At 33.7% G+C, this 15,625-nt stretch overlaps 1 protein-coding gene across 2 annotated transcripts in view; it reads left to right on the top strand.

Moving 5' to 3' along the window:
* Positions 1-15,625, top strand: part of LOC149563455 (callose synthase 10-like) — a 190,269-nt gene that overhangs the window by 64,412 nt on the left and 110,232 nt on the right. For both annotated transcript variants that reach the window (XM_089826706.1, XM_089826707.1), the window contains exons 18-20: positions 141-193; positions 998-1,058; positions 1,183-1,264. In XM_089826706.1, coding sequence (XP_089682832.1) covers positions 141-193; positions 998-1,058; positions 1,183-1,264 — 196 coding nt within the window. The remainder of the gene's footprint in view (positions 1-140; positions 194-997; positions 1,059-1,182; positions 1,265-15,625) is intronic.

The following is a 15,625-nucleotide window of genomic DNA, read 5'->3' on the forward strand; positions in this document are numbered from 1 at the left end:
ATTATGGTTTCCTTGCTCTAGAATGTGCATCATGTGAACACAATTTCAAAAGATTTTATTCAGTTTTTGTTTGTTTGAAGTCTACTTTAAATTTAAATATACTATTGCTTCTTTGTAAATTTCCATTTTCTTGTTTCTAGGAACGATATTATGTTGGACGTGGCCTATATGAAAGGACTGCTGACTACTACAGGTAAGAATTTAATAAATTTGTAATAGTTGACAGTTTTGGTTAAATTGTTTTAGTAATGTCATATTAAATGACATCTTTTTGGTTTGTTTTTACTATAGTTGATTTTTTATTGAGCCTAGATTATGGTGTTTTGGAAAGTCACATTGACTTTATCAATGACGTTTTATAGACTTCAACATGCCATGATGGGTGCAGATTATTGGCATATTTCTTTTTCTACTTCATATAATATATAATTTGATGTTTGACTTTTGTTTGCATGTTTAGTTTGTTAGAAAATGTATATTTGCATCAAGAATGCCTGAATTAGCAACCTGTAAATTCAAGCTCGAGAAGTAACAAAATCTATACACTTAATGGTACACTTTGTTTATTTAGAATTGTTAATGTGGGTTTACCTGTTCAATTTCGACACTGAATTGATTTTAAAAAAAAAAAATTTAAGCCTGTGGAAATAAAATACTGCATCAGTTGTTGAAATAGCTTTGTATATGCAGAAACTTTAGCATACTCTACTGTGGAGGGTTATACCTTACTCGTCAAAGAAATATGAATTTTAAAGTGTTCCACTAACTACTAAAAACATGAACTATACTTAAAGCATCTCATAGATAGACGAATATTATTCAACCTTATATTATTTCTGTTAATTTTGTAGACTAAATGTATTTGTTCTTCCTGTGGAAATGATTGCGTCATATTCAAGCTTACACAAAAAAATCTTTGAAGTCTTATCATTTTTTTGATTTAATGAAATACAGTTTATCCTGTAGACTTTTCACTGATGTATTATTTGGATTACAGATATGTGTTTTTCTGGTTGGTGATCTTTGGATGCAAGTTTTCTTTTGCATATTTTTTTCAGGTACATTGCAAAAAAATAAAATGAAACATGTTATAATTAGGGTCTTATGGTTGTAATTCTGTGGTTATCTGAACTCTTCTATGCATATTGCTTTCACTGAACTGTGTCATAAACCTGTTGACAGATCCAACCATTAGTAGATCCAACCAGGACAATTCTTGATCTTGGGGATTTGCATTATTCATGGCACGACTTTGTATCAAAAAGTATGTCTGCTCTTCACTTACAATTTCCACTATCATTGACACTAGAACATTATCTACTGCACAGTATATGCATAGATATCTTGTATGGTAAATTGAATTTTTGTTGTCTAGTATCATGATTAATGATGAATTTTGCTTTTATATTTTATATTTTACAGAGAGCTTCCCTTTTATACAGTTAAAAAGAAGATTCATAATTAAACATGGAATTTACACTGCTGTGAAATTTCCATTGTTTACATCCCCTCGATTTGTGAGAAATGTACCTTCGTCTTATGAGAAAAATATTTATATTGATCTATTAGGGTCATTGGATTTTATGTGGATTGCATTTGGATTTGCCACTTGGATGGTGGTATTGTAAAGATAAACCTTTAGTGATTTGACGTAAACTGTGTGGGTTCCCTGCTAGTATCATTGTCTTTGTAGTAATCATGCACAGGCAGGACCAAAACAGAATTTGAAACATTAGTGACACTAATATTAATCTAGACCAAAAGCTACCTTGTCCATTCAAAATCTAGACATGCTCCTAGCTGGAAAGATTCCTTGAACATGAGAGCATACCAACAACTAGGCTTGCGTTGATTCTTGCAAGAACTTTGTATGAGTTTATGGGAGCATTTAATTGGCAGAACAAGTTTTGCGAATTTGTCAAATGATTTTTGGCAGTAGTGCAGACACATTAACATAATATGATTATTTCTAGCAAACCATTTTTGCTTTATTTAACTCTGATATAGTATGTGCACATGATATTGTACAGTAGGAAATATTAAGATTGATTTGAATTAATGAATTTAGAGATGACATAGTATTATCTCTCTCTCTCTCTCTCTCTCTCATATATATATATATATATATATATATTCTCGGTCGTGTGCTATATTACTGTGGTTCACGCTCATACATACATACATACTAACATATATACGATATATATACACACATTAAGACATTATTACTGATGTTATCACCTTAAAATCCTAATAATGATCTAGGTCAAACGAAGGTCTAGACCAAGAGGTAAAGTCCTAACAAGGGTACTGACAACCCAACTACTGATGAAGTAAGCCCAACTAGGTTCTAGTCAACTTTATAACTAGGCTTAGTAACAACCTCAACTGAACCACTTCGGAGATTCAACTTTGTATGAGTTTATGGGAGCATTTAATTGGCAGAACAAGTTTTGCGAATTTGTCAAATGATTTTTGGCAGTAGTGCAGACACATTAACATAATATGATTATTTCTAGCAAACCATTTTTGCTTTATTTAACTCTGATATAGTATGTGCACATGATATTGTACAGTAGGAAATATTAAGATTGATTTGAATTAATGAATTTAGAGATGACATAGTATTATCTCTCTCTCTCTCTCTCTCTCTCTCTCTCATATATATATATATATATATATATATATATATATATTCTCGGTCGTGTGCTATATTACTGTGGTTCACGCTCATACATACATACATACTAACATATATACGATATATATACACACATTAAGACATTATTACTGATGTTATCACCTTAAAATCCTAATAATGATCTAGGTCAAACGAAGGTCTAGACCAAGAGGTAAAGTCCTAACAAGGGTACTGACAACCCAACTACTGATGAAGTAAGCCCAACTAGGTTCTAGTCAACTGTATAACTAGGCTTAGTAACAACCTCAACTGAACCACTTCGGAGATTCAGTTAACTCAAGGATCATGACCATGTTTGCATTCCATACCCGTTGATACTTTCTCTGCTTTCTCGGAGGACAATCTTCTCTTGCAATCGCTCAAACAAGAACTATAGTTAGTCCAAAATCATCATATCAATCATAATACCTGTAGAATAAATCAAATTTCAACTCTAGATTATGAACATAACAATGTATCATTTCTTTTATACAATCTGAACCACTGTTCTATGATAATCAGAAATTATTATAACATCTAGGGGATCAAATAATAACATAACCGCTATTCCATGAAAATAAAAAATACATCATCTAGGTCTTTAAATAAATATAACCACTATTTCATGAAAACTAGAATATAACATCCAGGGCATTCAATAAACATAACCACTGTTTCATGAAAAGTAGAATATAACATCTAGGGCATCAAAATAAACATAACCACCATTTCATGAAACCTATAATTTAACATCTAGGGCACCTGTTGGTTCCCAAAACTGCAGATTGGAATCCTACGAGTCTTGCCAACTCGATGCTGGGATATCCAACTGGTTATGGCCAACTTGACGGGATTGATCAATGTGATCCAAATCCCTTGCGCTTTTGGCTCTGCAAAACCAAGGCGGGTGTACCTAATCCTAGACAAAACACTTAGATTAGGGATTCTTCTAGCAGATTGATTAGAATGCGAATGAGATGAAAGTTTTCCTAACGACAAGTGTTATAGAAAACTTCAACCTTGCGATTTATGAGAATAAAAGTAAATGATTGTATGAATGTGATAATATTTTAAATAAAGAATAATAATAGATTAATGCAACATATTAATTCTTCAGAGGGAAAGATATGAAACAAGAGCTCTGTTTGAGCTAGAGTCCTTGCCTTTTGGGAAAGAGAGAAGTCAAGCAGTTGTTTTTCCAAAAATGAAATCAAATGTGCTAGTTTACTCTACAAATTCAAATGGATTCAATTTTTAAATATGTGGATTGTGTTTCTGTTGGTTTCCATGTAAGTGTAAAGTTAGATTTTTGTTAGATTTTTTAAATTATAATATAATACACTTCAAATTTTAAAGAAAATATATATATATATATATATATATATATATATATATATATATATATATATATATATATATATATATATATATATATGTATGTATGTATATGTTATGATATTTTATTTTATGGAAGTTAAATAATATAATTACAAAAAGTTTAATTTCATAAATATTACGTTCATTAAAATCGTGAAAATTAAAAACTTGTATCCCCCAACCCCCTTTTTTTGTGGATATGTAACTTTCCTCGTTTAGTTGGACAGATCATGGACATTCACTAAAAATTCTTCATAATTTTCTATACAAGTAGTTGTAATAAAGCTAATAGAGTGCATTGACACACAAGTAGATAATCATGTACCCAAGAAAATAATTACTAATTTATTATTGGTTCAAAGAACTAATGATTAATTAATGGAAAAAAAACCTGATATTTTTTATTTGTCTTCAAAATAATTAATCTTATATTTTGATTACAAACAAAGATTTATGAAGAAAAGTAGTTAGAAATAAGTGGCACATATTTATCAATATCATTATAGGTCTATGTCTATTGAGATGCATGTATATTATAAAGTAAATTCACACATATACTAGCATCCTAGTTTTCTTTGCAAAAATTGGAACTTTAAAATGCCCCAAAGTCCTTTGGAACACAATGGATACAAGTTAGGAATTTGTTAGAAAGAGTTTAGGAGGCATCAAGCAAAGGTAGTCAATAGATGTAAAAGTCGAATAATGTAATCTTTGCTAAATTTCAACTAACCGATGACAAAATTAAAATTTGTGAAACAATATTTTTAAAATAAAAATTTGAAAATTTAAATTATTTATCTTTATGAATCAAAAAGTAAAAATTAGAATTTATATAAAATTTAAAGTGAAACTTTTTCAAATATGGTTCAATAATAGTTTATGGAATTAAATAAGAAAATCTTTATTGTATCGTATATAAACTAGGAGAGAAATGATTTTTTAAAAGTTATCATTCTCCTATTATAATATATTATGTCTATGATTTGTCTAATTTGTTTGCATGTCAATATTGTCAAGTTGAATTTCCATGATTAAAACCATTTGTAACTATTGATATTATTATTGAATAAGAATTTTTACAATTTTATTGCATAAAATTAGTATAATTTTTGCTGATTATGTGTATAGTATTTAGCATTGTAAAGTGAAAATATATTTTGTATTTCATCTAATTTTTAATTATTATTATCAGTTTCTAAATAATTTCTTACATCAATATTTAATTAAAATAGAAATATATATATATATAAGCAAATTGAGAAACAGTTATCGTATATTATTAAATTGTAAATATAATATAATAACAGTTCAAACAAACAAACATAAACAATAGCAAATATCTCTTACATTTCCCTGGTGGAGTTGCAAACAGATGTATTCCAGCCAAAAATTACACTACACCTCCCTCTGCAAAGTTGTCATATCATATAGTTTTTTTGAAACGTGCAAAAGCAGCCATAAATAAAAGTATTCGTAGTACGTTTTGGTGTATTTAATTTATAGCTATCTTTTCATCACTTTCCAACAAATTACATTTAATTGCCTTTGTCCTCATTAAATAATAGAGCATCCATGTGTCTTTTTATACAGTTTATTTCTTATTTTGTTTTCATAAAAATTCTGAAGACCCCAGTGAATTTCTCATCAACCAATTGAAAAAAAGGAAAAACAGCAAATTTTTTTTTTAAAAATAATCGCACGTTAAAGCTTAAGCTTACCGTAGGCTTGGATTTAATGTGATACCAAAATAAATGGGATTGTGCATCCGGGAACATTAGTGTCATGTCCCCAATTTCTGCCCTTCCTTAGTGACAACATTTCTAGCGGGGTTGGTCTATTATCTGGTTTCCATAGGCTAGTAGAGCGTAGAGGGAACCAACCTAGGGGCTTTGAGAGTCATGCATGAGCTTCCCAAGTAGTTTGGAGCAGTAGACAACAGTTTCCTACAATTTAAGAGGGATTCCTAATTTGTAGGGATTGACTAGGAGTGGTCTAGGAGGCATTTGGAGACCTCGGCAAATGTTTTGGAGATTTAGAGTGCATCTCCTATTTTTTAGGAGGCATTCCTATTTTTTAGGAGGAACTCCTAGTTCAATGACAATTCTCTCAGAGGTGCACACAGTAGGGGAGAGTCATTGGGACTCAATTTTGGTTGATTGGGGCTGTCTCCTACTTTTAGGAGCATCCCTAGATTTTAGGGATGGACTACCAGTTGACCCATCTTGTCCGGCATCAGTCACAGACAGGTGACAAGGTCAGATTCATGTTTGATTGGTCATTTTGGGCCTTTTGGGACCATTTGGGAAATATTTTAATATGTTTAAATATTTCCTAAGTTGGTGATTAAATAAATTAAAATAAGGTTAATAATATAACCATTTTGGAGTAATAAGGGGATTCTGGCTTCAGTTGATCAGGTACACCTATGTGTTATAGCTCGTTGGAAAAGGTGATTTTTACTATTTGTAGACTTTTTGGTGCCTTCAGCTATGAAATTTTAATAAAGTAATGTTTTTCCTATAGCATGGACGACTTTAATTGGGAAAATGTTATTTTATTATATTTTATTTAAAGGGCAAAGTGTAATTTCCCTTTAGGGTTCGATTTACAGTTGGAAGGGGATATAAGGAGATGGAGACCTAATTTCTTATTATCTTTTGCATATTGAAAAACTTGTTTTTGTGAATTGGCTCTGAGAGAGCAATTCTTCATCTGGAAAGCAAACCCCAGGTTCTGGATTGGCTGGGACGTAGCTCTCAGCAGTTATTGGTATTGGATTCTTTAGACAGTGTGCGTTGCTATCAGGGATAGAGTACGCCATTCTTTATTGTGGATTCAGGTTGCAGATTTATGGTTTTAGCGTTGTAGATTGATTCTTTCAGCTGGGACGCGATCCTTGTAGTCTTAAGGCCGCCATTTGCAACAGGTACACCCCACGTGGAATATAGGGAATGCTTGTATTCAGCCTCAGATGTATCCTTGATTCATGTTCATTATTCACCATCCAATTTGGCATCATTGCTGGATGTAAGCTCCTTGGAACTGCATTGGATTTATTATTTGGTTTTATAAATCAGAAATCTGCTTGGTATGATTTATAGCAATTCTGATTTGGCTCTATGCTTTTATTCATTTTCAGTCTCCTTTCATGTTTATTGTTCATTATTCATTACTATTGTGAAAACTATCAAAAAACACAAAACAAAAACAAAACCTTCTGCAACTTCTGTCTATTCTCAAAGACCATCAAAGAAATCACAGGAAAATATAGTTTATCAATTTAAAAACTACAACAGATCAGCAAGGGCATCCATCAGGGATCTTTCAGTAGTTCCCTGCCTTATATAAAGGCAGGGACTAATAATTGCCAGCATATAGATTACAAATTATGGAAAATATAAAGACCAGTGCCAAAGGGCGAGAGAGTCAGTATTATAAGTTTAAAACATACAACTTTATAAAATTCTACGCACATTAATTATAAAGAATTTAGAAATCAAGATGCGACAGATCAAATATCTTGATGCAATTTTAAAGTAGTCTGGAATGTATTTTAACTCCTGTGGTTTGGAGACAAACCAAACATAGATTCAAAATCAAATATTTCTCAATATCTATGATGTTCGATTTTAAATTGCTATAATTGTCTTGTCCATTTACCTATCATATAAATTATTTATAAAATTAAAATAATAATTATAAAGGACGAAACTATATAATATTTTAACTCTAAAGCTTCAAGCAAATAAAATAAATATTTCTTACTGATCATGCCGGAAATAAAATTGCATTGGAGACACTCCTTACAGATGATCCGTTCAATGCAGTTTGACTTGAGAATCGCATAAATATATTTATTTAGTAATCCGAATTCACGAGCTTAGTTCAAAAAATCATTTCTTTGCCAATGAAAGAATAAAATATATCATCTAGCATATATATAACTTGGGTATGCAAAGATTTGATATGAATATGAATTGTCACTATTTCTCAACTTGAGTCCAATATTTATATGTAAATGAGTGACTTAAAGTTACATCCCAAAAGAATAAAATATATCATCTAGCATATATATAACTTGGGTATGTAAAGATTTGATATGAATATGAATTGTGACTATTTCTCAACTTGAGTCCAATATTTATATGTAAATGAGTGAAAGTGATTCTGAATCCTTGATCAACAAGACCAGAAATAGAGACTAGGTTTCTTTATATTCCAAGTACATATATAACATTTTTGAGTTGGAGAGTAATCCTCGAGTTTAAGTGAATTGAATAGTAACCAATGCCTTTGATAGGATGAGTGTAGTTATCTCCAATAGTAACTTCTTTTGAGGAGTGTTCTGAGAAAGTCTCAAATTTGTCTCTAAAACCGGTGATGTGCCGAGATGCTCCATTGTCTATGATCCAAGTGTTGTTTGAGTTTAATTCTCTTGAAAGGACCAAGTAAAAAGCATAGTTTTCTTTTTCTTTCTTTACTTCCTCTCCTTTGATTTTTGCTAAGGTTGCTTGAATTCTCTTCCTTACAGGGCAGAAGTTATGAGAGTGACCAATTTTATTAGATTTGAAACATCTAACTTTGGACCAATCACGTTTCTTATATGATTTGTTAGTTTCCCTTCTATTATGTTTGAATTTTCTTTTCTTGTTTGAATTTGCATGAAGTGCTTGAATGTCTCCCTCTTGATTTATACTTAGTCCTCTTTAGTCCTCTTGAGACTAATCTTGGTTCTTTTTGTGTGCATTCATTTTTTAGTAAATCAAATTTAGGAAGCTCGGGTCGAGAGCTTAGACCTCGAATGAATGTTTCCCAAGATAGAGGAAGTCCTCTTAGTGCTATCATGCTAAGTTCTTTGTCATCAACTCGATTTTCCATTGTTGCAAGTTGATCTTTTAATTGAGAAATCTTTAGAAAATAGGATGTAATAGATTCTCCATTTTTCATCTTTATATATAGTAAATCTTGTTTTAGGGTTAATAATCTACTAGTATTGTTGATTTCAAAAGTATCTCTTATAGTAGAGAACATCTTAAATGTAGTCTTGAGACTGGATATGGATGGAAGAATATGGTCTTTTATTGAATCTATTTAATTTTCATTGTCTTATTATTGTGTCTTTTCCATGTTACTTTCTCTGGATCATTTTCAGACATAGATATATTTGTTTCTATATATTCCTCTAATTCCATTTCTCTAAATATTATCATGACTCGAATTTTCCATGATGAAAAATTTGAAGCTCCCTCAAGTCTATCTTCTAGCCTTACATGATTTACCATTTTGATTTAAGAATATAATTTAACTTATATAAATTTGAGATTTTAGATTTTAATTTTGAGTAATAGATTTTCTTATTAGAATGGCTCTGATACCAAGTTAGATTTTAGTGATCTTTGATAGACAAAACTATTACTGTAGATATGAATGATAATAGATATTCTTACTTAAATAACTGCAGAACAGAATTGTTCTTCAAATGGTGAATGTTGTTGAATTGCTGAGATGCAGAATATCTTTCAATGAATATTGCTGATAACACGTCCTGTAGAAGGAATATGCTGATTGTCTTTCAATGAAGATCGGAGAGGAGAATGCTGAGAATTTATCCTGTAAAATTAATGCGTAGATCGCTGGGACTGTAATGCCATGTATTGATTATCTTTCCCATCGATTTGCACTTGTATTTATAAGTGTGAAAGGTCATGAACCTGTAAAGTCATGACTCTGGCCACGTAGGGTCATGCCTTTACGGAGGCATAAGTAATTAATAGTTTAGTTAAGACAAACAACAATACAATGAATCATGTGATCGGCGGTAAACACATGACCCCCGATAATACACTTTATCATGTCCATCGATAACATTGACATTTCAATGTCTGCCGATGATATTCATATTCCAATGTCTGCCATTATAATGTCTGTCGATAAGATAAGATAATATTAATGTCCACGAAAAACCAACAAGGTTTATGGGATTGAGCATACAAACAGAAGAGCCGACCAAAGCAGAAGTACCAAAGATGACTAAGAAGAAACAAAAGCCAGATAAGATAAGATAAGATAAGATAACGATATTAATGTCCAACAAAAGACCAAAAAGAGGTCTATGGGACTGAAAGATTACAACAAAGTAGGACTGAAGCCAGCAGGAGCACACAAAGGTGTCCGAAGAAAATCAACAACAACAAACAAATACAAGCAACAGAAAGCACTAGGAGGTTTTCTTGGGCAAAAAGAAATCAGTCACAGAATGATACACGTGTCGATGCGTAGAGGTACTACACTGTCTCCGACTTGTCCCAGAAGAGTGTCACTGGTGCCTATAAGCAGAACGGGATCTGACGCATCTAGAAAGCTCACTAGGCCGAATAGAGCTAGAGGGCCTTTTCACACCACGCAAGGGGGATAAAGGTGTAAAAAAGCCAGTAATGAGTTGAGTAGATGAGTGTCGGTGTGGAAGTAGAGTCTGAATCATGTTATCCCGGAGCATAGTGGCCTCACGTAGATATAGTGCAAGGCATCTCTGATCGTAATAGCTGAAGAAATCATAGAGAGAGAAGCACTCTTTGAACAAACAAAAGAACCTCCCTTTGATCTCATAATAAATAGGGCATCGAAAAAGAAAATGAGACTCATCCTCAACCTCTCCTAAAGAACAGAACAAACAAGTTTGCTCCTCCCTGTCAATATGATGATCCGACTGAGCTTGAAGACGATGAGAACCAACTCTAAAAGAACCTAAAGAGATCTGCAGGGAATGAGACCAACGCCGTGAGAGATAGCTAGGCCGGGCAATAATCCCATTTGAGATCTCCAAAAAGTGTGTCACATAAAATGACATCCGTGGGTGTAACCCACCAGGAGGGTTAACCTGGATAGCAGTAATATAACGTCTATAAATATCAAGACGAACATGCTCATTCAACTCTTGCCAAGAAGGATAGATGAGCAAGGGCATCCAAAGAAAATTGAATAGGGGGGAGACGATCAATATCAATCCCAATCGAACTCAGCAAAGAAGAGACTTGTGCATACCAACACCGCGCACGAGCACCAGACTTAGCAGCCGAGATGGAAACCAAAGAGCAGTAAGCTAAATAGGAGTAGCGATCACGGTCTCCAGCCATATGAGCAAACCCACGAAGGCGATAAAGAAACCAAACTAAGTCAAAAATGACCGCGAGTTTGAAAGGATGAGCCCCGAACTTAGCAAGAATGATACCATGAGGAGTAGATCTATGACATCTGATAATGCACCGCAAGAACAAAGTTTGGACCTGCTCAATCGAGGCCCAAGCGACGCTAAGGAGAGAAGGACCCCAAACCATAGAACCATAAAGAACAGTCGGTCGAACAAGAGCATCTAGGAGAGATAGCTTAGACGAGGTATCCTGAAAGTGATGTTTGAAGCATTGTTTCTCAAGCAAAGCAAGAGAACCCATGCCCTTATTCACTCTGGGTTGAATAACAGGTCTCATGCTAAATCGCGGTCCGGAAAACATAACACCCAAATACAAATAGGATGAAGTAATCTCAATCCCCTGGCCCTGAAATATGAAGTGAAGATGAGAGGTCTTTAAACAATTAAAGACCATGATCCGAGTCTTACCCAAGTTAACCACCGTCTCTGATCACAAAATAAAGCCAATCTAACAAGAAGTCTCTGTAACCTGTCAGGAGAGGAAGCAAGGAGAACAATATCATCCACAAAGAGAAGGATCGAGATCAGAACTTGATAAAGATAACAACCATCACCCGGGAGCAAAGACTTCAAGAGGAAGTCCTCCAGCTCATCAATATATAACCCAAATAAAGTAGGAGAGAGAGTACAACCCTGCTTAACCCCAATAGTACAATGGATCGGATCCGAGAAGCCAATAGGAGTCCGGAATCTGCCGACCACAGTCTCATATAATCTCATAATAGCAATACGTAGCATCTCGGAAATCCAAGAAAGAAGACAAGGTAAGGACTAAGGGTCCTTCCTTGTCACAAAGAAATCAGTAATAGAGGGTAAACCTGTGGATGATCCATAGTCTTAGACTGCTGTGTAGAACCACTGTAGGATTGTCACTACCTGGAGAGATTGGTGCAGTGTCTAACCGATTTGGAATGAGAAGTACTGGAAGGCCTTTTCAAACCTCGCGGAGGAAAGAAGGGAGAGAAAAAGGCAGTAATGAGCTGGTTTGAAGTACGCCCCTGAGTTATAAATGATTGCATGGTAATCTCTCGAAGATGGGTGGCCTCCTGAAGATAAAGTGCAAGACATCGCTGATCAATATAATTGAAGAACATCGAAAGAGAAGAACAATCTCTGAAAAGGTAGTAAAATCTCCCTTTGATCTCATAGTAAAGAGGACATCGAAAAATGAAGTGGATCTCAGTCTCAAACTCTGCCAAAGTACACAACTAACATATCCGATTAGCTCGATCCATATGGTGATCTGTTCGAGCCCGTAGGCGGTGAGAACCAACCCTAAATGAGCCTAAAGAAATTTGTAAGGCATGATTCCAGCGCCGATAGATAAGCAGGGCGAGCAATTATATATATATATATATATATATATATATAAGCATACACCTGATGAACAAAATTCACATAACGTAGTTTTCTTATCACTTCTACTGATGCTATACATCAACAAAAACCTTGTGTTCATTATGTTCCCATCATTTAGCTCCATATTCAAGGGTCTCTAAAAAATCTTCCACTCCTCATCTGCACATGTTCATTCATACCTACATGCAACAAATTTAAAGAAGTACTAGAAATAATAGAAAAACCACAGAAACATAACTTCCAGTTCAGGCCTCTAAGGAATCAAAGAAAACTCTATCGGACTTGGTCTTGGATAATAACTTTGCTCTATTGCACTTTACTGTTATTGTACTCATAATATCTGAAGACTCCTTTATTTGACATGTTGTGTTTGATATATGTCACTTTGTGTGATGTTATTCAGCAAACCATTTCCTCCATGTCTATTGAAAACATCACACTAATTTATCTTATTGCAGAATTTAATGAATACATCTTCTACATCTCTCTTGAAGATAGCTATGTATTTTCAATATATCAATATGCAAATATATTGACTGCTGCTTAGAATTCCCAGAATATGCTTTAGATGCTTCCAGAATTTGAGGAGTCTCCCAAATCTATGAAAACAATTATCTTTGTGCTCATTAAAGCCACTTCCCGTGGATTGAATTAATGATGTAAACTTTCAGTTCTGCTGCTCTGTAGCATGGAATACCCCTGTAATTTTTGTTTGAAGAATTAAAAGTAAAAAGAATATAACACCTTCCAATTCTGGAAATATATCTCTCATGTGCAAATTATTTTGAATGCTATGTAGCTCACATAACAAGGATCTCACATTTGTTCCATGTATTTTAAATGCTTCATCTCGTACATGGCTTCATACAATGAATGAAAATTATGCATGGTCTGATGCGCAATCAATGCCAAGCAGAACAAATTGTCTGATGTCTTTCTCAAAAATACACCAGAAAATAGTAATACATTAGTCACTTCCAGACTTCACATGCTTTACCAAGTCTAAAAATTGTCCTGTCTTCAAGGTTCAACACATATTCCGAGTAATAACAGAATCTGAATAGTTACATGTGTAGTAGGAGCATCCTTCATAAACTGAATGCATGGCTTACTCATCCCTCAATATCTGGCATAATGATGAAATAGTTAAAAAATATCTCCCTGCTGTAGTTGCTTGCATAGTTCTACTTCAATCCTCTAGCTCCATAAATCTGCCTATATAATCAGTTATAACCATAACATCAGCCATGCTACACCAGTGATTATAATCTCTCTATAAATTTGTCCACAAGGTTTTCATATATTTACTTCAAAATTGTTCTATCTGTTGGTACTTCTAATTTTTATATCTTGCAAAAATTACCAATGACAAAAAACCTCAGCATTGTTTCACAAATGGAATTTTAGGCTCCATCAGCACCAACAAGATAACCACCGTTTTCACTTTTCAGTAGTCAAGAGGGATGTGACAGTAGCTTTATTCTATGAAAGTTGCATTTTATTTATGCCAAAGAGAAATTCAACCAAAATGTAGGAATATATAGAACATGAATAGAAAGAAATGGATCTCATCTTTCTTCTTACAAAAAATTATATCAATACTATTGATCTTTGGTAATTAACATTAGATGATGAGAAGTTGAGAACCCATCACCACTTGCATTAAAAGTATATCATCTACTTCACACCTCATAAATGGAAGATTATGCAACAAAAAAAAGACCAAAGTTTGTTCGCTTCAGTTTTACATCCCATATCTTTGTTGCTTCTTCATTGAACACATAATTTTTGTGAGTAAGGAGGCTCAAGTTGGAATACACTAGCTCTTTTGCTTTGCTTGATGCCAATAAGTTGTGCTTCACCAAATGGATTGAGTGTGTACTTCAATTCATTTTTAACTGGAGAAGAGCCAGAAAACTATTGAAGGAAAGGGATCTCTCATTAGATTTGTAATAAATGAATAAAAAGTAATTTTTAAAAGGTAACACCAAATTTAGAGCATGGGTAAAAATTTGTAAACTTAGTTTAAACAAAATTTTGGCTGCCAGAACTTCTAGGTGTGGCAATTTGTGGCCATTAAGGTGGCACCGAGAGAGAGCATCCTTTCTATACTAGTCAAAGAGAGCAGAAATGCTTTGACCACAGGAGACTACAGAATTGGCTAATTGATTTGTATCTTCTTTGATGTAAATAAATGAACTACAACACATCAACTCATTCTTTGTTCACAAGACTCACAACTTGCAATATGAAATACTGATGACAAACAAATGAATCTGTTACAAAGATTACAGAACTTTGGCTCTCAAGCCCTCAGAGAACTCTCTGAAGTCTACACTTTTCTCTCTTTCATTCTGGAACTTTCTTTTCTAAAATTGAAACCATACTAATCATTATACACATTTTGTCCAGGCATCAATAATCTTGGTGCCTCGTACTTATTAGAGTTTGTAATGTCCTCGGTGCTAGACCCTAGTTGGTCTATCTTTCCATCCGGATAGGCTAACGGCATTTGTTTTAGGATGCCAGCCAGTCACAGAAGTCTTTTGGTTTCAGCCAGTCACATTGATTTATAAAGTACTTCATTATTTCAAGTCACTTTATGACAAAATGACATAAGTGACTAAAAGATGAAATAGTCTTTATCCCACATTGCTCAGCTGTACGCATCTCCCCTCACTTCGAGGTTACAAAAGAGAGCAGTGCATAGGGATTATCACTATGAGATGTTATGTTATTCAAAATTCCAAAAAGGTTGCTTTAATGTGACTTGGCTTTTTCTTGAGGATGAACCCCTTGAGAAAAGAGTGAGACTGGATACAAACCCAGTTACTCACATTTCATTCTGAACTAAGTATTCGAATAGTTACATTGGACATCTGAAGTAAAGATTGGAGTTTCAAACGCAGGAGGAAGGAAGTAGGTTACTAAAGAGAGCAGTCTGTGATAGCAACGTACAGGTCATAGCAGCAGACGTGAGCTATTTGGCAGGCAGGAGAATG

The sequence above is a fragment of the Cupressus sempervirens genome, chromosome 4 (genome assembly GCF_028749045.1).
Source record: "Cupressus sempervirens isolate cs-2001-9-10 chromosome 4, ASM2874904v1, whole genome shotgun sequence".
Classification (NCBI taxonomy): domain Eukaryota; kingdom Viridiplantae; phylum Streptophyta; class Pinopsida; order Cupressales; family Cupressaceae; genus Cupressus; species Cupressus sempervirens.